A 24,034-nucleotide genomic window follows, 5' to 3' on the forward strand; every position below is an offset into this window, starting at 1 on the left:
ACAGCATTTAGCTTAAAAGGGACAGTCTACTCCAGAATTGTTATTGTTTAAAAAGATAGATAATCCCTTCATTACCCATTCCCCAGTTTTGCATAACCAACGCTGTTATATTAATATATTTTTTACCTCTGATTACCTTGTATCTAAGCCTCTGCAGACTGCCCTCTTATTTCAGTTCTTTTGACAGACTTGCATTTTAGTCAATCAGTGCTGACTCCTAGGTAACTCTACAGTCGTGAGCACAATATTATCTATATGGCATACATGAACTAACACCCTCTAGTTGTGAAAAACTGTCAAAAATGCATTCAGATAAGAGGCGGCCTTCAAGGGCTAAGAAATTAGCATAGGAGCCTATGTTTAGCTTTCAACTAAGATTACCAAGACAACAAAGCAAAATTGATGATAAAAGTAAATTTGAAAGTTGTTTAAAATGGCATGCCCTATCTGAATCATGAAAGTTTATTTTTGACTAGACTGTCCCTTTAATATACACAGATTATGACAACCTAGGCACACACCTATGTATTTTTATTTAACTTATGTAAAATGGCTATATTAAGGGATTAGGCAATAACTACATACAATAATAATGTATAATAATATATACTATAAGTTTAAGTTTCAGCAATAGCAACAATGTCTGGTACCAGATGAACTTGAGATCCTTAGATTATTCTCATTTTTACTGGCCTTGGGTCATATCCTTCTTAAAAGTGACAATCTACATCAGAATTGTTATTGTTTAAAAATATACATAACCCCTTTATTACCCATTCCTCAGTTTTGCACAAGCAACAATGCTGTATTAATATACTTTTTACCTCTGTAATTACTTTGTATCTAAGCCTCTGCAGACTACCCTTTATATCAGTGCTTTTGACAAATTTGCATTTTAGCCAATCAGTGATGACTCATAAATAACTTCACAGGAGTGAGAACAGCGTTATCTGTATGGCACACACGAACTAGCGCTGTCTAGCTGTGAAAAACATATCAAAATGCACTGAGATAAGGTGGCCTTCAAGAGCTTAGAAATGAGCAGATGAGCCTACCTAGCTTTAGCTTTCAACAAAGAATACCAAAAGAACAAAGCAAATTTGATGATAAAAGTAAATTGGAAAGTTGTTTAAAATTGCATGCCCTGGGTAGTGTCTAGCTAGCAACCGTGTCAGGAAGCAAATATGGGAGATCCTCATTTTATCTAATTAATCTGTTGATTATCTTCAGCTAACAGGGACATCACTAGCTACTTTGATATAAATAGCCTTAGCCTTCTATAAAGACTTTTACATCATTTGATGCCATTATTGTATGAAGCTTTCTAATATGAAGCCCTAATCCAGACATTTGGAAAACTTGAGCTGCGGCCTGCACAAAGATCTACACCACTCAGCCCGGACTATTGGGAATTATAACCAACCTAACACTGTTATATGCAGCAACTAACCCTGCTATTGTTGATGTACTGACTTGGTGCTTGGACTTGGCAACCGTTACTGTGACAGATGGAGCAACGCAGACCAAAAGTAATGGAGGCGATAGACAACTGGGAACTGAAGGTCCGGTCCTCACTGTCTCAGCACTTTCGTGAGCTACAGAGACACATAGGAGCCGTGCTGATCTTTTGGCAGCTGGAGCACCAGAGATCCATTGGGTGTGGACACCCGAAAACACAGAATCCCGAGAAGTCACCAACACAAGATGGCACACTGCCTTCAGCCAAGCAAAGTACGCAACAGATCTCTTCACGCAGCGCTCAATACCGGGAGACTAACATACACCTGGCTGATCAAGAAAGAAGAAACAATGCGGAGATGATTCCTTGGTTCCATGCCTCTAAAGCACCTCACGCTGACCTACCCTTGAGCCATGGGAGGGGAGATAATGAACACAGACCACCAGTAAGAGACTTTACATTCAATGGGCTCCGACGGGTAACAGAGATATTTCTTCTATTTGGGGGCATGGTACCGGGCTCTGCTGCCTTCCAGAGTCTTGTAGCTGAGGGACTGTACCCCGACTATGAACGCAGCCGGAACCATTTTGGCATAGGCTAATTGACTGAGACTTTATCTTTTGTCGGTTGAGCCATGTGGCAGACTGGGAGGCTTAATACGGCACTGATCGATGTGGTTGGAGATGTTCACAGTTATGATGCTTAACAATCCCTGTTCCTATTAACTTTTCTTTTTAAATTATTGTTTATTATGCTATTCATGTAATATATGCACATTGTGAGTTAGTTAGCTCTTAACATTGTAGATTTTACTTAATCCTTGGTTAATATGTTATGCATTGTTTGGCACATTGTAGGGTGGGATAGAGGCTCAGACATAACGCTTGCCATTATACCCATCATCTAATGAGGGTAAATTTCTCCCCATGTTAATTTAAAGAGAGAGGCTTGAGGTCTAGGGGTAACATGTTATGATGCACATAACGACAGCTGTTTAGATATACAGTATATCTTTTTCTTATATTATTTTATTCTTTTCTAAACTCAGTGTTATAGATCGTCTACCAGCTTGCTGTCTCTCCCCTATGGGGAAAATTACGGAGGAGCCCTGCAATATGACTAGTAGACCTGTTCAATGCAGTATACTCCCTACCTTAAAGGGACAGTCTACACCAGAATTGTTATTGTTTTAAAAGATAGATAATCCCTTTATTACCCATTACCCAGTATTGCATAACCAACACAGTTATATTAATATACTTGTATCCTCTGTGATTATCTTGTATCTAAGCCTCTGCAAACTGCACCTTTATTTTAGTTCTTTTGACAGACTTGCAGTTTAGCCAATCAGTGCCTGCTCCCAGATAACACTGTGCTCGTGCACGTGAAGTTATCTATATGAAACACATGAACTAACACCCTCTAGTGGTGAAAAGCGGTTAAAATGCATTCTGAAAAGAGGTGGCCTTCAAGGTCTAAGAAATTAGCATATGAACCTCCTAGGTTAAGCTTTCAACTAAGAATACAAAAAGAACAAAGCAAAATTGGTGATAAAAGTAAATTGGAAAATTGTTTAAAATTACATGCCCTACCTGAATCATGAAAGTTAATTTTGGCCTAGACTGTCCCTTTAATTATAAGAACCTCTACAAGGGGAAATTGCTCAAATCTTATACTATTATATTCAGTTATAGCCTCATGGATAGAGCCTCCAAATATAAAGCAATCCAAAGCTGGAATTGATGTGCACGCATATATATTTAGGTCACTCTAAATGTAGATTTTCCCCTTACCATATGTTATTTTTGGTTGGACGTGATATATTATCACTACTGGGAGGAGTAGACTAAAATGAGTTATTTGCAGTCACAAGGCTCAGAAGCTAACTAACCATATGCTAATCTCAAAGGTGTTGCAAACTCACTCTCCATACTTCACCTGCCGTCCGGGTATAGGGCCCGTACCTGGGGGGCGAGATTCAACTACCCAAGTTTGCGAATAACTATCTTATTTCTTAGATCCAAGCCTAAAGGTATTACAACACTTTACTATTGCACAAGTATTTATTTACTATGTGATCTCTCATGTGCTTCTTCATATGCTGCCAGCTGGCCATATTTATGCTAGGCAATAACTCAGATTGGTATCTATTTCATATGTTGAATTATATATCCTAAATTTATACACAGTGAGATTGCTTGATGTCTGTTTGCCCTCTTATTTTATCTTTCATTTGTCCCATGATGTGCCCTTGAGATGTCCCTTTAATGCTAATGTGATTATATAGTCAATGGCCCTGACACGTCCCCCCCCCTTTTTCAACAACACCCCAAGGTCTAAGAGTGACCATACTTAGCATCAAAGCCCCTCCCTTATATCATATAGATTCAATGGATCCATGAGTGGCCTTTATGAAGCTATGGAGGTGCATTATTTTTCAAGGGGGGGAAAAATATCTAAGCCACTGTTATAATTATACTTCGGTGGCACTTATTCTAATAAATCATTTTACTCTTCTGTACTAATTTCTAAGCTGTGTTTATCTGCTGTTCAAACCTACTATATTATTTCTGTGGTTATATGTAGAGCTCCTTTGTTCCTATATCAGTAACATTAGCCACTGTTCAAGGCTATTTTTTATACTATAAAAAGAGATTCTCACATTTATGATAGCTATTTAATGTACAGCTTTTGTATGTTAATGTGCCAGACATAATTGTTTTTATTTTTAACATGGGAAAGAGGCAATGTCAACTGTATATGTATATTGCTAGTTATATTAACATATTGTTGTTTGTATACCAAGAATCTCAATAAAAGATTATAAAAAAAATAAAATTGCATGCCCTATCTGAATCATGAAAGTTTAATTTTAATTAGACAAGGCATATGGATGAGCTTTTTCACAGCAAAACCAAAGTAAAAGAACACAAAACTAGATTAAGTGCCATCTTTAATGAAAGAGATTAAAGAGATAGTTGAAAGCAGAGCCAGATTTATATCCGTTTAGCTTCTTGGCACAGGGTTCATAGTGTCTTTGTGTCCTCAGAAAATGTGCTCCACCTCTAAACACAAATAATGTGTGTGTGTTTGTGTGTATGTTTGTATATGTGTTTGTAAATGTGTGTGTTTGTATATATGTATATGTGTGTGTATGTCTGTATATGTGTTTGTAAATGTGTGTGTTTGTATATATGTATATGTGTGTATGTCTGTATATGTGTTTGTAAATGTGTGTGTTTGTATATATGTATGTGTGTGTATGTCTGTATATGTGTTTGTAAATGTGTGTGTTTGTATATATGTATATGTGTGTGTATGTCTGTATATGTGTTTGTAAATGTGTGTGTTTGTATATATGTATGTGTGTGTATGTGTGTGTATGTGTGTATATGTGTTTGTAAATGTGTGTGTTTGTATATATGTATATGTGTGTGTATGTCTGTATATGTGTTTGTATATATGTATATGTGTGTGTATGTCTGTATATATGTTTGTATATATGTATATGTGTGTGTATGTCTGTATATATGTTTGTAAATGTGTGTGTTTGTATATATGTATGTGTGTGTATGTCTGTATATGTGTTTGTAAATGTGTGTGTTTGTATATATGTATATGTGTGTGTATGTCTGTATATGTGTTTGTAAATGTGTGTGTTTGTATATATGTATGTGTGTGTATGTCTGTATATGTGTTTGTAAATGTGTGTGTTTGTATATATGTATATGTGTGTGTATGTCTGTATATGTGTTTGTAAATGTGTGTGTTTGTATATATGTATGTGTGTGTATGTCTGTATGTGTTTTTGTATATATGTATGTGTATGTCTGTATATGCATTTATGTTTGCATGTGTTTGTAAATGTGTGTGTGAGCATGTTTGTATATATGTATGTTTGCATGTATGTGTGTTTGTATATGAATAAATACGTGTGTATGTATGTGTGTATAAGTGTGCATGTTTGTATCTGTCTTTGTATGTATGTTTGTATATATGTGTGTATAAGTTTATTTGTATATATGGGTGTGTGTATGTATGTTTGTATATATGTGTGTATAAGTATATTTGTATATATGGGTGTGTGTATGTATGTTTGTATGTATAATATATATGTATGTGTGTGTATGTTTATATATATATATATATATATATATATATATATATGTGTGTGTGTATGTATATATATATATATATATATATATATATATATATGTGTGTGTGTATGTGTTTGAATGTATATGTGTATGTATATGTGTTTGAATGTATATGTGTATGTATATGTGTATGTATGTATATATATATATATATATATATATATATATATATATATATATATAGTGTGTGTGTGGTAAACAATAAATGGGGTGGCGCTGACCTAGTATATGGACAGAGTTCCGGCTGTTCTTTGGGAAGAGTCAGAGTTGGGGGGAAGTGTTGTGTGTGCTCTGTGGGCAGTGCTGGGTAGTTTGGGGACTGATTAGGCATTTCAAGGTGTGGTTAGGTAAGTCCAGGCCCATGGTGAGTTGGAATGGGACGGCACTGGGGAGAGCAGTTTTCACCCTTGATAAAGGTCAGGTGCATTGAAATGTTGCTCTTACCTTTGAGCTGAATAAACATTTTCCCCTGTTTACAATTGAGGTGAGCTGCTTTCATTCTTCTTTCGTCTATTGCTTTTAGGCTTTAAAGAAGCCCCAAAAGTGAGCACCTTTATTTATGGTGTGCTGGTCCTATTGCTTGTTTTTTATTATGTTTTTCAGTGCATTGGACTGAGGTCTGTGCACTATTAAAGGGATACTAACCCCACATTTTTTCTTTCATGATTCAGATAGAGCATGCAAATAAAAGGTTAGGAACTGGCCCATTTTTAGTTCAGCACCTCTGTAGCGCTTGCTGATTGGTTTGCTACATTTAGCCTCAAATCAGCAAGTGCTACCCAGGTGCTGAACAAAAAATGGTCCAGCTCTAAAGCTTACAGTACTGCTTTTTCAAATCAAGATAACATGAGAACAAAGAAAAATTGATAATAGGAGTAAATTAGAAAGGTGCTTGAAATCTCATGCTCTATCTGAATCGTGAAAAGAAAAAAATTGGGTTTAGTATCCCTTTAAAGGAAAATCTTCCATTTTGTGTAAAAACAGCCAAACTTAATTTTTGAGTACATTTGAATAGGAACAAGATTCACGTAAAAAGCAATAAGGTACACATAATGTTGGGCATTCCGATACTGTGTACTTTGTTGCTTTTTATGTGAATTTTGTCCCCGTTAAAATTCTTTGCTTTTAATGTACTCAGTAAGGTTTGGATGTTTTTCCACATGATGGACATTCATTGAGAAGTTTGTTCTACAGTTGATATATGAGGGGCCGTGGACGTGTCCTTAATGTTTGTCCATTAGATTACTGCATGAGACACTCCAGGTGATTTCCCCCCTTTTTTCACTAGGGGACTAGTCCGGAGTGCGCCACGAAGCAGAGTGGTTTGAACACTATTGAGGGACAGTCTGACCTGTTTGATGAAACTATTATAAATCAGTAAATGGCAACAGAAAATATTGAAGAAACATTAGAAATAGAAAGATAAGCACTAACTACTTTTCCCAAAATCAAAACAAAAAAGGTCCAAACAAAAGCAATCTAAAATCAATTAGAAAGTAAAAAAGTAAATCATAATGATTGAAAGAAAAAGTCCTTAGTGTATGTTTTCTTAGTCTATCTTCATAATCATCAATTGAACAGAAAAATCTTAAATAATTTGCCTGAGGAAGAATCCTGATGGTTTTTACACACCAGATGCTAAAAATTACAGATGGAAGTACAGGAGATAAGAGCACCATCTAGTGTCTACATGAAGGAACTATATATGAGTAGATAGTTTATTATAAATGGAATTAATGTGAGAAACTATATATGAGTAGAGAGTTTATTATAAATGGAATAAATGTGAGAAATATATTATGTTCAGCAAGTATCCAACTTACTTATATTATCTATTTTGGTTCATTCTCTTGGTAACCTTTATTGAAGGAGCAGCAATGCACTACTGGGAGCTAGATACACTTTGGTAAGCCAATGACAAGAGGCATAGATGTGCTGCCACCAATTAGCAGCTAACTCCCAGCTCCTAAGCCTAGCTAGATATAGTTTTCAACAAAGGAAACCAAAGAACAAAGTAAATTGAAAAGTTGTTTAAATGTATGCTTTATCTGAATCACAAACTAAACATTTTTGGGTTCATGTCACTTTAAACAAAAAGGAGAAGCTTTTATTTATTGCTTCATTTAAGCATTTATTTGTACCTAAAATAACTCATATTTGAAATTTCTAAATGTTGTTTTAGGGACTTTTATGCCCAGCTATTCATCAATGTTATTTATAACCTAGTTACAGGAAGTAACAGCAGTAACGTACAAACTATTTCATCTACTATTCTGCACCTTAAAGGGATAGTAAAGTAAAAATTAAATTTTCATGATTCAGATAGGGCATGTCATTTTAAACAACTTTCTATTTTACTTTTATAATCAAATTTGCTTTGTTTTCTTGGTATTCTTTGTTGAAAGATAAACCTAGGTAGGCTTATATGCTAATTTCTAAGCCCTTGAAGGCTGCCACTTATCTGAATGCATTTGGCAGTTTTTCACAGCCAGAGGGCGTTAGTTCATGCGTTTCATATTAAATAAAAAACTCCATGTGAGCACAATGTTATGAGTCTGCACTAATTGCCTGAAATGCAAGTCTGTCAAAAGATCTGAGATTTATAGGGAAATTCCAACTTCTTTGTAATAAATTCATTTGGAAGAACAAACACCCGAGAGTAGAAACTAGAATTTTGCAACAGCCAATGCTGAGTGGGGGTGCTGGCGCCCCTAACTTGGCATATTATCACGAAGCCTCTAGGCTAGCACACATTCTTCCATGGAACTCTGAGTCTTCTGAATGTAGATGGTGGAAGCTTGAACAAGCTTCCTTACCTCGCCCACTGACGTTATCAGACTTGCTTTGGATCCCCAAGCACATTAGAGCTGCCTTAAACATCCAAAATATTATTGTTCTATTAGCCTTAAAATTTTGGGACAAAATAAGATCACTTCCCCAAATAGCCCCCCATCCATCTCCGGCCCATACACTGTCAGGCCTCCTATCTGCTCTTCAAGATTCGCATCCCTCAGTATGGCATTCCCATGGAATCTTCAGTATCCAGGACCTCTTTCCTGGCAAACAGTTGATGAGCTTGACAACTTTCTGCTCCACGTTCCAGCCCTCACAGTTGTTACAGTTTGAATTTTGGAGGCTGAGAAGCTTACTAAATACGTGGGGATTCACTGCTTTACCACTACGGGCCCCTACGAAGTGGGAATCACGTTGGTGCGCGGCAATGAAGATCCCTAAAGCACTATCGATATCCTACCAGGATATTCTCAATCCCCCCATATACTTTAAATCTACTTACATTATCATGTGGGAAAGAGATTTTGGATTCCAGGCTTCTCAGGAAGAGTGGTCCAAAGCTGTAACTGTGACCAAACGAGCCCTACATTGCGTCACGCTGCTGGAATTGTACCTCAAGATATGCATGCAATGGCATATCACTCCATTGCGACTGTTTAAAATATCCCCGGTGAATTCTCCGCTTTGCTGGAGAGGCTGTGGACAGGTAGGGTCGCCGGCACACATATGGTGGGAATGCCCTGTCTTGCAGCCCTTATGGACCATGCTCTCACACAGATGTTCCTCAGTAGACCCGAACCTCTGGCGAACTCCACAGAAAGCACTGTTTCATCTTGGGGTGGGGCTTCCCCTCTCCCCGGTAGGTCTCCTTAGCATCTATCTACTGATGGCCATTAAGCTTATAATTGCACGTAAATGGAAGCAACCCACTATTCCCAATTGGCAAGATTTGATCAAAATTATGGATTACCTGGAGGTTATGGAAAGCCCCATATTCACCTCAAACAATAAGATCTCCTTGCATTGTCAAACATGGGAACTCTGGAGGAGAATTAGGTCCCCTCCCACTTAAATAGTATCAATGAGTCAAAATAGATCATCTGTTCCTCTTACCCTCTCAGCCTTATCTCCCACCCCTCTGACTCTCTCCCGCTGTCCTCTTGACCCACCACCCTTTCTTTTTTTTTTTTTTTTATCTCTCCTCACTGGTGTTCGGGGTCCCCCCCTATACAATATGATAGAGTAATTATATATCCTACTTATTAGAACTCACGTTTTCATGCACATACTTAAACATTATTATTTATCAATATCTGATTCGCACACCATAAATATAGCCTCTCACATCAATATGATCACACCTAGCAGCCCTCTAAATATTAATGGTCATTGTCTTTATGTGCTTAGTGTTGGATCACAATGTATATCTACGTAAAAATATTTTTTGAGGTTTTTCTTGTTTACAAACAATCTGTTATGTTACTTCAACAAAAACAAAAAACTGAAGAATATTATAATATTGATATGCATTGTAAGTATTTGATTGTTCTTTGTTATATTATTTGCATAACATCAATAAAAAAAAAAAAAAAAAAAAAAGATCTGAGATAAGGAGGAAGTCTGCAGACGCTTAGATACAAGGTAAAAACAGAGTTAAAAGGTATATTTCTGTAACAGTGTTGGTTATGCCAAACTGGGGAATGGTAAATAAAGAGATTATCTATCTTTATTAAAAATAACATTTTTGGTGTTTACTATCCCTTTAATTCTTCTTTTCACTTTAATTCCATAAATTAGAGAAAACCTTTGTGGTTTTACAAAACTTTCTATCATATCGGACAAAAAATGCCAAGGAGGTCTCAAACACATTTACTACTGCAGCTCACTTGCTTTTCTTATGGTGAACACAACAATTATGTTAAAAATGATTTCATACCTTCTTAAAGGGCCAGTAAAGACCTTGACATTTTTGGTTAAAATGTTTAGTTATGCATAGTAAAATAAATTTCCCAATTTTTTTCATTGTTTATTTTATCCCCATTCATGTAATTGACTTAAAGGGACAGTCAACCCAAAAATTACTTTAACTTATTTAGATTAGTTAACCAACTATCTTTACAGTAAACTGTAGCCAAATTTTCATCTAAATAAACTTTGGCAGAAAATAAACTTACTAGATCTCATCTGGCAGTTTGGAAATGGCTGCCTGACCCCTCCTTCTCTGACGTCTCCCAAAAGCTTGCACTAGTACAGGATCCTTTTCTCGAGTCTAGTAGTCTCGTCCCTGCGCGCTCCTGCAATTTCAGCTAACAGCTGTTCATACCCGGCACTCACTGCCTCTCATCCATGCTGTGCGCTGTGTGTTACAGAGACTGAGAGGCAGTGAGTGCCGAGAAGGCGGCGATATGATGGTCTGTGCTTTAGTTAATACTCTAATGAGATTAGAGAGAAATGTTTTATTTTTATTGTATTTCCCTCACTACACAGTCCTTTCTGATCGACTTTTTCGCGCACCATCAGCATTGCAACATTGTATCCACAGATGTGAAAGGCTGCACAGTAGTGATGATTACATACACAGGCACTGATGCACTGAGCTGATTTTGCTTGCCTCTTGCCTTCCACACCCTGTGCACTCACTATATCATTATTTCCCCTCAGCTAGAAGTTCCTTGCTCCCGCTGCCCACTATCACTCGGGAGGAAGGAAGATGGGGAGGGGAGGGCAAGCTGTCACTGATCTGAGGAAGCACAGAGCACCCCCAACTCACAGGTACCACGGCACAGCATTAGCTCTACTATCCAGGAAAACCGGTCAAATCAGCTAACTATTAACGTGCGTTCTCATGGCACAGCTACAGAATAACTGAGAAAACATTCAATTATGTGCGCACGTTAATAGTTAACTGAATTGACCGGTTTTCCTGGATAGTAGAGCTAATGCTGCAGTGTAGTGTAGCACCGGGCACCGTTTAAACTTCCCTCACACACCAGGCCCCGCCCGACACTGCTCATAGACACTTGGATTAGCCTGGGTATGTGTGTCCGTATAACGCTGCAGGCGGGGAGGGGGAATCTTCTTACTGCCAAGAGGAGCGGAGTGTGTGAATATAAATAAGCCTCTTCCTTCCTCCTCCTGCCTCTGTCAAAGCGGATCTGCCTCTGTCTTTCTGCCAACACTGAAACTTTATATATATATATATTACCATAAAAATAATAAACTGATATAAAACACAATGCTTTAATTCCTATTGGGGTCATCACAGCCAGTGGACCTGTTTCCTTCTGTTACTTTCACGTACAGCAGTATACATTCTTACCCCAAATGCAGGGAAGTCCAGGATCCTTGGCTCTGATACACCGCCGCTGGCTTTTTAATGTCAATAAAGAAATAATAGTGATTGCTCAAAATTAGTTTTTATTAACTGAGACAAGTCATAGACCCATGTATATAGTTTTTTCTTTATAATAAGGCAATGGACATATGTAAATATAGTGCACTATAAATGCAAAGTCTTTCTTTTTCAGTGTTTTATACCAGTTTATTATTTTTATGGTGCCAACACTGAAACTGTTTATATGTATCCTTTGTTGAAAAACAAATGTACATATCTTCAGCAGGAGAAATGCATCTACTGAGGGCTAGCTGGTGATTGGGGGCTACACACATTTGTCTCTTGCCACCAGCTTCCAGCAGTGCATTGCTGCTCTGGAGCTGACTTTAACTGTGTTTTTAATACCTTTAAAGGTGTTAAATGCATAGTTATTTGCAAGCAATACGGTAACAATAAAATGCGTTAATAGAGAATTTTTATTTTGCACTTCTGATAAACTGCAAAACAATGCACTTTATACTAACAGATAGACTGTGGCTAACTGTGTTTTCTCCTGTAACACATCCAGAATGTCTAAACTTGGCTAATGTGTTATTCTATAGCACTTATGGCGAACCTTGGCACTCCAGATGTTTCAGAACTACATTTCCCGTGAGGCTTAGGCACTCTGAGGTCCAGTAAAGCATCATTGGAAATGTAGTTCTGAAACATCTGGAGTGCCAAGGTTCGCCAACACTGTTCTATAGTAAGAAAATAAAAAACAAATATGTATGGTTACCTGATAAATTCATATTCCCCTCCTGACCACTTGGAAGAGCAAGAGACACCAACACACCATATCTTTAAATCCCTCCCACTTTGCATGATCCTCAGTCATACATAGAGCCAAGTAGATAAGGAAAAAAGAAAGCGGGAGAAAGAAAGGCAAAACAAGTACTGCTGTCCCCTGAACAAAGTAAGGGTGGGGCACATGGACTCTCACCATCACAAAAGAAAACAAAATGTATGCTTACCTGATAAATTTCTTTCTTTCTAGACAAGGTGAGTCCACGGAATAATCAATTACTGTTGGGAATATCACTCCTGGCCAGCAGGAGGCGGCAAAGAGCACCACAGCAAAGCTGTTAAAGGGACACTGAACCCAAATTTTTTCTTTTGTGATTCAGATAGAGCATGCAATTTTAAGCTTTCTAATTTACTCCTATTAGCAAATGTTCTTCATTCTCTTGGTATCTTTATTTGAAAAGCAAGAATGTAAGTTTAGATGCCAGCCTATTTTTGGTGAACAACCTAGGTCTTGTGGATAAATTCATCCACCAATAAACAAGTGCTGTCCAGGGTTCTTGACTTTCTTTTTCAAATACAGATAGCAAGAGAACGAAGAAAAATTGATAACAGGAGTAAATTAGAAAGTTGCTTAAAATTGCATGCTCTATCTGAATCGCGGAAGAAAATTTTTTGGTTCAGTATCCCTTTAAGTATCACTTCCCTTCCCACAATCCCCAGTCATTCGACTGAAGGAAAAGGAGAGAAAGGAAATAACACAAGGTGTAGAGGTGCCTGAGGTTTAGACAAAAAAACGGTCTGAAAAAAGGGGTGGGCCGTGGACTCACCGTGTCTAGAAATAAATAAATTGATCAGGTAAGCATAAATTTTGATTTCTTTCTTAAGACATGATGAGTCCACGGAATCATCAATTACTGTTGAGAATCAATACCCAAACTAGAGGACACAGATGATTAGGGAGGGACAAGACAGGTAACCTAAACAGAAGGTACCACTGCTTGAAGCACCTTACTCCCAAAAGAAGCCTCAGCCGAGGCAAAAGTGTCAAATTTATAAAATTTTGAAAAAGTGTGCAAGGAAGACCAAGTCGCAGTCTTGCAAATCTGTTCTACAGAGGCCTCATTCTTGAAAGCCCAAGAAGAAGAAACAGCCCTAGTGAAGTGAGCAGTGATTCTCTCAGGGGGCTGCTGTCCAGCAGTTTCATATGCCAAATGAATAATACTTTTCAACCAAAGAGAAAGAAGTGGCAGTAGCTTTCTGACCCTTGTGCTTCCCAGAAAAACACACGAACAATGCTGAAGACTGGCGAAAGTCCTTAGTCGCCTGCAAATAAATGTTTTAGAGCACACACAACATAAAGGTTGTGTAACAAACGTTACTTATGAGAAGAAGGATTAGGACAAAGAGAAGGAACAAGTATTTCCTGATTAATATTTCTGTTCAAAACAACTTTGGGAAGAAACCCAAACTTGGTATGAAGAACTGCCTTATCTGCATGAAATATGAGATAAGGAGAATCACACTGCAAAGCTGAGACCTCAGAAACCCTCCGAGCAGAAGAGATAGCAGTCAGAAACAAAACCTTCCAAGATAAAAACTTCATATATATGGAATGCATTGGCTCAAACAGAGCCTGTTACAAAACTTTAAGAACAAGGTTAAACAGATAGTCAAGTAAAAAAAAAACTTTCATGATTTAAAGAGAGCATTTTAAACAACTTTTCAATTTAGTTTTATTACCAATTTTGATTTGTTCTCTTGGTATTCTTAGTTGAAAGCTAAACCTAGGAGGTTAATATGCTAGTTTCTTAGACCTTGGAGGCCGCCTCTAATCTGAAAACATGTTGACAGTTTTTCACCACTGGAGGGAGTTAGTTCATGTGTTTCATATAGATAACATTGAGCTCAGGCAAGTGAGAGCTCTAAAAATCAGCACTGATTGGCTAAAAATGCAAGTCTGTCAAAAGAACTGAAATAAGGTGGCAGTTTGCAGAGGCATAGATACAAGGTAATCACAGAGGTAAAAAGTATATTATTATAACTGTGTTGGTTATGCACAACTGGGGAATGGGTAATAAAGGGATTATCTACCTTTTTAAACAACAAAAATTCTGGTGTTTACAGTCCCTTTAAGACTCCAAGGTGGAGCAACAGATTTAAATACAGGCCTGATTCTGACCAAGGCCTGACAAAAAGATTGCACATCTGGCACGTCCGCCAGACGCTTGTGCAACAAAATAGATAGTGCAGAGATCTGACCCTTCAGGGTACTGACAGACAAACCATTCTCTAGGCCTTCCTGGAGAAAAGACAAAATTATTGGAATCCTGACCCTACTCCAAGAATATCCCTTAGAATCACACCAATAAAGATATTTACGCCATATCTTATGGTAAATCTTTCTAGTGACAGGCTTACGAGCCTGAATTATGGTCACAATGACCGACTCAGAAAAACCACACTTTGCTAAAATCAAGCGTTCAATCTCCAAGCAGTCAGCTTCCAAGAAACGAGATATGGATGAAGAAAGGGCCCCTGAAGTAGAAGGTCCTTCCTCAGAGGAAGTCTCCACGGAGGTAGAGACGACATTTCTACTAGATCTGCATACCAGATCCTGCAAGGCCACGCAGGAGCTATTAGGATCACCGACGCTCTTTCCTGCTTGATCCGAGCAATGACTCGTGGAAGGAGAGAAAAGGGAGGAAACAGATATGCCAACCTGAAGTTCCAAGGAACTGCCAGAGCATCTTTCAGAAAAGCCTGAGGATTTCTCGACCTTGAACCGTACTTTGGGAGCTTGGTGTTCTGAAGAGACGCCATCAGATCCAATTCCGGTAACCCCCATTTGGTTGTTAACCTGGAGAACACTTCCGAATGGAGTTCCCACTCCCCGGGATGGAAAGTCTGTCTGCTCAGGAAATCCGCTTCCCAATTGTCCATTCCTGGGATGTGGATGGCAGATAGACAGCAATTGTGAGCCTCCGCCCACTGAATGATCCGCACCACCACCTTCATGGCTAAGGAACTCGGAGTTCCCCTGGTGGTTGATGTAAACCACTGAGGTTATGTTGTCCTACTGGAACCTGATACACCGGGCTAAAGCCAGTTGAGGCCAAGCCATCAAGCCATTGAAGATCACTCTCAACTCCAATATGTTTATGGGGAGAGCAGATTCCTCCTGAGATCAAAGTCCCTGCACCTTTAACGAGTCCCAGACTGCTCGCCAACCCATCAGGCTGGCGTCCGTGGTCACAATTACCCATGAGGGTCTCTGAAAGCATGTCCCCTAGGACAGATGCTCTTGAGACAACCACCATGGCAGAGTCACTTGTTGCCTGATCCAGAGCTATCCTCTGAGACAGGTCTGCATAATCCCGTTCCATTGACCGAGCATGCATAGCTGTAGGGCGGTCAAAAGGAATCGTGAAAAAGGAACTATGTCCATGGAAGCCACCATCAAACCAATTACTTCCATACATTGGGCCACTTATGGTCGTACAGCCGACTGTAGAGATAGGCAAGAGGTCATAATTTTGGCTCTTCTGACCTCAGTCAGAAATATTTTCATTGATAGGGAATCTATAATGGTCCCTAAGAAGACCACTCTTGTAGCCGGAACAAGAGAACTTTTCCAAATTCACCTTCCATCCATGGGAACAAAGAAAAGACAAGATCTCTGTATGAGATTCTGGTAGTTGAAAAGATGGCTCCTGAACCAGAATGTCGTCCAGATAAGGTGCCACAGCAATTCCCCAGGACCAAATTAGTGCCAACAGAGCTCCCAGTACCTTTGAGAAAATCCTGGGAGCTGTGGCAAGGCCAAATGGAAGCGCTACAAATTGAAAGTGTTTGTCCAGATAGGCAAATCTCAGAAACCTGTGATGATCCCTGTGAATGGGAACATGCAGATACGCATCCTTCAGGTCTATGGTCATCATGAATTGACCTTATTGAAACAGAGGAAGAATGGAATGGATAGTCTCCATCTTGAAGGATGGCACTCCTGTTTTGTTGAGAAACTTTAGATCTAGAATAGGCCTGAAAGTTCCCTCTCTTTTGGGCACTACAAACAGGTTGGAGTAGGACCTGGGACCTTGTTCCTGTACTGGGACTGGAACTATCACTCCGAAGAGAGAAAGATCCTATACACATTTCAAGAACGCCTCTCTTTTTATCTGGTCTACAAATAATCTTGAGAGATAAAACCTGCCCCTGGGAGGAAAGGTCTTGAACTCTAACTTGTAACCCTGGGATACTATGTCCACGGCCCATGGGTCTGGGACATCTCGTTCCCAAGCATGAGAGAATTGAGAGATATATTGACTCCCAATTTAATGACCTGCAAGGAGGCATCAGTGATAAAGGAATTGGCTAACCTGAGAGCCTTTATCCTGTATCTCCTCCAAACGAGTCTCAGCTTGGAGGGACTCTGACAAAGCGTCAAACCAGTAGGCTGCCACACTTGTTACTGTAGCAATACACACCACTGGCTGCCATTGTAAACCCTGGTGAATATACATCTTCTTTAAGAAAGATTCCAGCTTCTTATCCATAGGGTCCTTGAAAGAGCAGCTATCCTCAATAGGTATCGTAGTCCTCTTGGCCAGTGTAGAAATCGCCCCTTCCACCTTAGGGACCGTCTGCCATGACTCCTTGATGGAATCAGCCACCGGGAACATCTTCCTAAAGACTGGAGAGGGGGAAAAGGGAATCCCTGGTCTCTCCCATTCCCGGGCAATAATCTCCATAGCACAATCTGGCACTGGAAACACCTCCCCTGGGGAGGGAACATCAAAGTATCTATTTAATTTGCTAGATTTCCTAGGGTTGACGACGACAGGAGAGTCGTCCAAAGTAGCCAAAACCTCCTTTAATAAAATACGAAGGTGTTCAAGATTAAATCTGAAGGAAACCACTTTCAGCATCAGAAGACGGAATTACACTATCCGAATCTGAGATTTCACCCTCAAAGGCTACCGAAGTATCCTCGTCTTCCGACTTATGGGAAAGAGCAACTTGGTTAGCCTGTACAGGATACCTTACTATCTGATTCTCTAATTTTCCTCTTACGTTTCCCCTGAAGCATGGGGATGGCAGCTAGCGGCGAGGATACCTGGGCAGCAATTTTGGCCTTCAAATACACTCCATCAGGAGTTTGTGAGGAACCGCAGGGCACTTCATGTGACGATAATACGGGTTGGGGCACTTGAGGAAGAGACTGTGGCATTGCCTGAACAGTATCAACCTGAGAGAACAGTGGCTCAGAAAAAAAACAAACAGTCTGTCTTAGTTAAACAACTGCACAAATAAGCAGTCTAACCAACTGAGCCCCAATATTATTATTATTATACTTTATTTATGAAGCGCCATCATATTCCGCAGCGCTGTCCATTGATACAGTTCATTTAAATAAAACAATAATATAAAACTTCTAAGAGACAGGACAGAATTTACAAACACATACAGGAGGAATTAAGGGCCCTAATCCCATGGGAACTTACAATCTAGAAGGGTAGGAGGTTGAACTACAGGAGGTGAGGACTGCAAGAAAGATGTTATGCAGAGTTAGATGAGGGAAATGTTGTTAGGTAAGAGAAATAATATTGAGTTGGGTGGTAGGCTTCTCTGAAAAGTTTTCAGAGAGCATTTAAAGGAAGAAAGATTAGGGTAAAGCCCGACAGCACAAGGGAGAGTGTTCCAGAGGGTAGGTGCTGCACGACAGAAGTCCTGCAGTCTAGCATGAGAGGAGGTGATAGTGGCAGATGCAAGGAGCAGGTCACTGTTGGATCTTAGTGGGCGGGCTAGAGTATACTTGTTGATTAGAGAGGAGTGGTGTTGGTGAGCGCTTTGTATGCAAGGGTGAGAATTTTGAATTTTATTCTGCTGTGTATGGGGAGCCAATGAAGGGACTCGCAGAGAGGTGCAGCAGATACAGAGCAACGGGAAATGTGGATCAGCCTGGCAGAGGCATTTAGGATGGATTGAAGGGGGGAGAGGCGGGAAAGAGGAAGGCCAATAATGTTAACACATTCTATAAGCCTCACACACTGTCTCTATTTTAAGGACTATGACATCCTGATACCACCACACAGTGCCCTGCATCTTGTCAAATAAATCCTGACTCTCAGGAATAATGTAGCCCCAAATAAGGTGCAGCCTATCAGCTTTGGTGCCAGGGTTAAATAAATAAAATGGCACTTACCTGCACCCTAACTGTCCAATAGGACAGTTTACCTGGTATGAGAAGAAGCCACTCCTCACAGAGACCTGTGGATAGAAGGAGGAACAGAGTGAGCCTACTTTGGCATTCTGTATGAGGGCAGCAATCTTGTCAGGAAAACGCAGTGAGGCCTACCCCACAAGTTTATAACTGCTTGAAAGCTACCACAGCCCTACTGAAGGGACTAACGTGGAGTACAGCTAAACCCAACTTGTCAGGGAAGATCGGAGCAAGCCTGCTCAGGCTTCCAAAATAAAAAAATCTTGATAGACGAATTCTTAAACAGACACCTAAACTTCACCTCTTCCTTGCACAGAAGGCAAAGAGAATGACTGGGGATTGTGGGAAGGGAAGTGATACTTAACAGCTTTGCTGTGGTGCTCTTTGCCTCCTCCTGCTGGTCAGGAGTGATATTCCCAACAGTAATTGATGATTCCGTGGACTTGTATCTTAAGAATGAAATTTATCAGGAAAGCATCAATTTTCTTTTATCAGATGGTGAGAGTCCACAAGTTATTACGTGTGGGAATGAATACCCGAGTTCACAAGACCACCGTGAATAGGAGGGGACAAAGGCAGGACATTACTATTCAGGCGCTAGCTACACTTTCACCTCTCTCCTCATCAAGGAAACAAAAGAAAGTGACTGAGGAATATGGGAAGTGGGACGGATTTTAAGCTATGGGGTGTTGGGGTATCTCTTGCCTCCTCCTAGTGGTTTAGTGTCACTTTAAGATTTATCTTATTTATGTGATCAAAGTAAAATAAAATATTTCAATTTTATGTTTTCAACTGTAATTCTATTATGCTTAATTGTATATGTAATAAATGTATATACATTTATTTTTTTTAGTGTATTTGATATATTGCATATACTAAAATTAAATAGTATAAAAATAATGTAAATGTTTTAATTAAGTACTTTTGGTTTTGTTTATTACAACATAAAATAAATGTAATTTGCTTAGAATGATTATACAAGTATTTGTTGAAAAACTGCATCCATGTCTTTGATGGAGCAAGAGAAGCAATGCACTACTTGAAGCTAGATGGGGATTGGTGGCTCCACACATTTGCCTCTTGCCACTAGCTCACCCGTAGTATTCCAGTAGTGCATTGCTGCTATGGAGCTGGCTTTATCTATGTGTTTGCGGGGTTAAACACACAGTTAAATGAAAGCAATAGTGCAATTATAAAATTATAAAATGAGTATTTTTTATGCACGCAAAGTCTCATAAGAATAAATCATTTTGTAATAATTGAACAGCTTAGTGTGCAACACTCGCCTCGTCTCTCTGATATCTGCAGATATCCTGTAGAGAGGTACTGCTCCATGTCTTGCTGAAAAGCCTCTTCAAAGAACTTCTGCCGCTCCTTTAGTTTCATCTGTTGGGCATATTCCATGTCTAGAACCCTCTGGGTATGTTCCGAGTCCAGATCGGCTAGGAACAGAGGACAAATATAAATGATTATTAACCATCTAAAGGACAAATGTGAATTCTGCAAACAGACCCCTCATTTCCAATATGGAAAGACACAAATAGACTGATGGCATACTTAACCAGTCATGCAGACTGTAATCTGCCCTATTAAACAATGCTTCTTATATATGAAAAAGGATTGGTATATTTTATTACTGTGTTACAGCAGTTTGCTTATCATTCTCTGAAAAAATTGCTATTACTTAAATTATCTACATTGTAAAAGGTTACAGTATTATTTACATACACCTAGATTACGAGTCATGCGTTAGCCTTAAAAAGCAGCGTTGAGAGGTCCCAACGCTGCTTTTTAACGCCCGCTGGTATTACGAGTCTTGAAATGACAGGTGTACCGCTCACTTTTTTGGTCAGACTCGAAAATACCGCAAATCCACTTACGTCAATTGCGTATCCTATATTTTTAATGGGACTTGCATAACGCCGGTATTACGAGTCTTCCAAAATGTGAGCGGTACAGCCTCTCCTGTCAAGACTGATACCGCATTTAAAAGTCAGTAGTTAAGAGTTTTATGGGCTAACGCTGTAGTATAAAACTCTTAACTAAAGTGCTAAAAAGTACACCAACACCCATAAACTAGCTATTAACCCCTAAACCGTGCACCCTCCCCCCCCACATCGCAAACAATCCAAAACATTTTATTAAACCCCTAATCTGCCGAACCGGACATCTCCGCCACTATAAAAAATATATTAACCCCTAAACCGCCGCCCTCCCGCATCGCAAACACTAGTTAAATTTTATTAACCCCTAATCTGCCGTCCCTAACATCGCCGACACCTACCTACATTTATTAACCCCTAATCTGCTGACCCCAATGTCGCCGCAACTATATTAAAGTTCTTAACTCCTAAACCTAAGTCTAACCGTAACACCCCCTAACTTAAATATAATTTAAATAAATCTAAATAAAATTACTACAATTCACTAAATTATTCCTATTTAAAACTAAATACTTACCTATAAAATAAACCCTAAGATAGCTACAATATAACTAATAGTTACATTGTAGCTATTTTAGGATTTATTTTTATTTTATAGGCAAGTTTGTATTTATTTTAACTAGGTACAATAGTTATTACATAGTAATTAACTATTTAATAGCTACCTAGTTAAAATAAATTCAAATTTACCTGTAAAATAATTCCTAACCTAAGTTACAATTACACCTAACACTACACTATAATTAAATTAATTACCTAAACTAAATACAATTAAATACAATTTTAAAAAAATTATCTAAAGTATGAAAAAACAAACACTAAATTACAGAAAATAAAATAATTACAAGATTTTTTAAACTAATTACACCTAATCTAATCCCCCTAATAAAATAAAAAAGCCCCCCAAAATAATAAAAAGCTCTACCCTATACTAAATTACAAATAGCCCTTAAAAGGGACTATTGCAGGGCATTGCCCCAAAGTAATCAGCTCTTTTACCTGTAAAAAAAAAAAAAAGTACAATACCCCCCAACATTAAAACCCACCACCCACACACTCAACCCTACTCTTAAACCCACCCAATACCCCCTTAATAAAACCTAACACTAACCCCTTGAAGATCACCCTACCTTGAGACGTCTTCACCCAACCGGCCCGAAGTCCTCAATGAAGCAGGCAGAAGTGGTGCTCCAGATGGGCAGAATGAAGAATGAAGGTTCCTTTAAACGACGTCATCCAAGATGGCATCCCTTGAAATCCGATTGGCTGATTCTATCAGCCAATTGGAATTAAGGTAGAAAAAAATCCTATTGGCTGATGCAACCAGCCAATAGGATTGAAGTTCAAGCCTATTGGCTGATCCAATAGGATTGAGCTGGCATTCTATTGGCTGATTGGATCAGCCAATAGAATGCAAGCTCAATCCTATTGGTTGATTGCATCAGCCAATAGGATTTTTTCTACCTTAATTCCGATTGGCTGATAGAATTCTATCAGCCAATCGGAATTCAAGGGACGCCATCTTGGATGACGCCATTTAAAGGAACCTTCATTCTTCAGTTGGACTTCGTTTGAAGAGGATGCTCCGCGTCTGATGTCTTTAAGATGGACCCGCTCCGCGCCGGATGGATGAAGATAGAAGATGCCGCCTGGATGAAGACTTCTGCCCGTCTGGAGGACCTCTTCTGGCCGGCTTCAATGAAAACTTCTGCCCGTCTGGAGGACCACTTCACCCGGCTTCGTTGAGGACTTCGGCCCGGCTGGGTGAAGACTTCTCAAGGTAGGGTGATCTTCAAGGACTTAGTGTTAGGTTTTATTAAGGGGGGATTGGGTGGGTTTTAGAGTAGGGTTGGGTGTGTGGGTGGTGGGTTTTAATGTTGGGGGGCTATTGTACATTTTTTTACAGGTAAAAGAGCCGATTACTTTGGGGCAATGCCCTGCAAAAGGCCCTTTTAAGGGCTATTTGTAATTTAGTATAGGGTAGGGCTTTTTATTATTTTGGGGGGCTTTTTTATTTTATTAGGGGGATTAGATTAGGTGTAATTAGTTTAAAAAACTTGTAATTATTTTCTGTAATTTAGTGTTTTTTTTCGTACTTTAGATAATTGTATTTAATTGTATTTAGTTTAGGGAATTAATTTAATTATAGTGTAGTGTTAGGTGTAATTGTAACATAGGTTAGGTTTTATTTTACAGGTAAATTTGTCTTTATTTTAACTAGGTAGCTATTAAATAGTTAATAACTATTTAATAACTATTCTACCTAGTTAAAATAAATACAAAGTTGCCTGTAAAATAAAAATAAATCCTAAGCTAGCTACAATGTAACTATTAGTTATATTGTAGCTATCTTAGGGTTTATTTTATAGGTATTTAGTTTTAAATAGGAATAATTTAGGTAATTGTAGTAATTTTATTTAGATTTATTTAAATTATATTTAAGTTAGGGGGTGTTAGGGTTAGATTTAGGTTTTGGGGTTAATAACTTTATTATAGTGGCGGCGACGTTGGGGGCGGCAGATTAGCGGTTAATAAGTGTAAGATTAGGGGTATTTAGACTCGGGGTTCATGTTAGGGTGTTAGGTGTAGACATAAAAAGTATTTCCCCATAGGAATCAATGGGGCTGCGTTAGAAGCTGAACGCTGCTTTTTTGCAGGTGTTAGTTTTTTTTCAGCCGGCTCTCCCCCATTTATTCCTAAGGGGAAATCGTGCACGGGCACGGTTTGCCAGCTCACCGCTACGGTAAGCAGCGCTGGTATTGAGGTAAGATGTGGAGCTAAATTTTGCTCTACGCTCACTTTGTTGCGGCTAACGCCGGGTTTGTAAAAACCCGTAATACCAGCGTTGTCTGTAGGTGAGCGGTGATGGAAAACTGCTCATTAGCACCGCACAGCATTACCGACAAAACTCGTAATCTAGGCGATAGTGTTTACAATCAGTGTTTAAAGGCCGCAGCACCAATAAATCAAATATGTAATAATTAGGTTGAATACATACTAGTATGTTGTCTTTATCTCTAGAAGTTTTAAATAATTATAAATTATTATTTATTATCGGGTATTTGTAGAGCGCCAACAGATTCCGCAGCGCTAGAAACAGGACAAAACACGTTGCAAAGTAGTAATATTTATTTTGTAAACAGTTCTTGAAATGCAGTTCTTAAAGTGATGGTAAACCCAAGTGTATAACAAACGCTAGGATTTACCATCACTAAAAATAAACATTAGTTTCTCTCATCATTTCGTAAAAAACTATGCTAAACTCTCTCTATCTGTAAGGAAAGTAGATTGCTAACTCAGCACCTTATTTCTTCATTGGAGGTGCCGTTTCCACCTCTAGGC

The 24,034-nt window shown here is 38.9% G+C and overlaps 1 protein-coding gene across 1 annotated transcript in view; it reads right to left on the minus strand.

Annotated features, from left to right (window-relative positions):
- Nucleotides 1-24,034, minus strand: part of DTNBP1 (dystrobrevin binding protein 1) — a 471,889-nt gene that overhangs the window by 60,150 nt on the left and 387,705 nt on the right. The window contains exon 8 of the mRNA XM_053714763.1: nucleotides 20,036-20,191. Within this exon, the coding sequence (XP_053570738.1) occupies nucleotides 20,036-20,191 (156 nt within the window). The remainder of the gene's footprint in view (nucleotides 1-20,035; nucleotides 20,192-24,034) is intronic.

This window comes from Bombina bombina, chromosome 5 (genome assembly GCF_027579735.1).
Source record: "Bombina bombina isolate aBomBom1 chromosome 5, aBomBom1.pri, whole genome shotgun sequence".
Taxonomy (NCBI): Eukaryota; Metazoa; Chordata; class Amphibia; order Anura; family Bombinatoridae; genus Bombina; species Bombina bombina.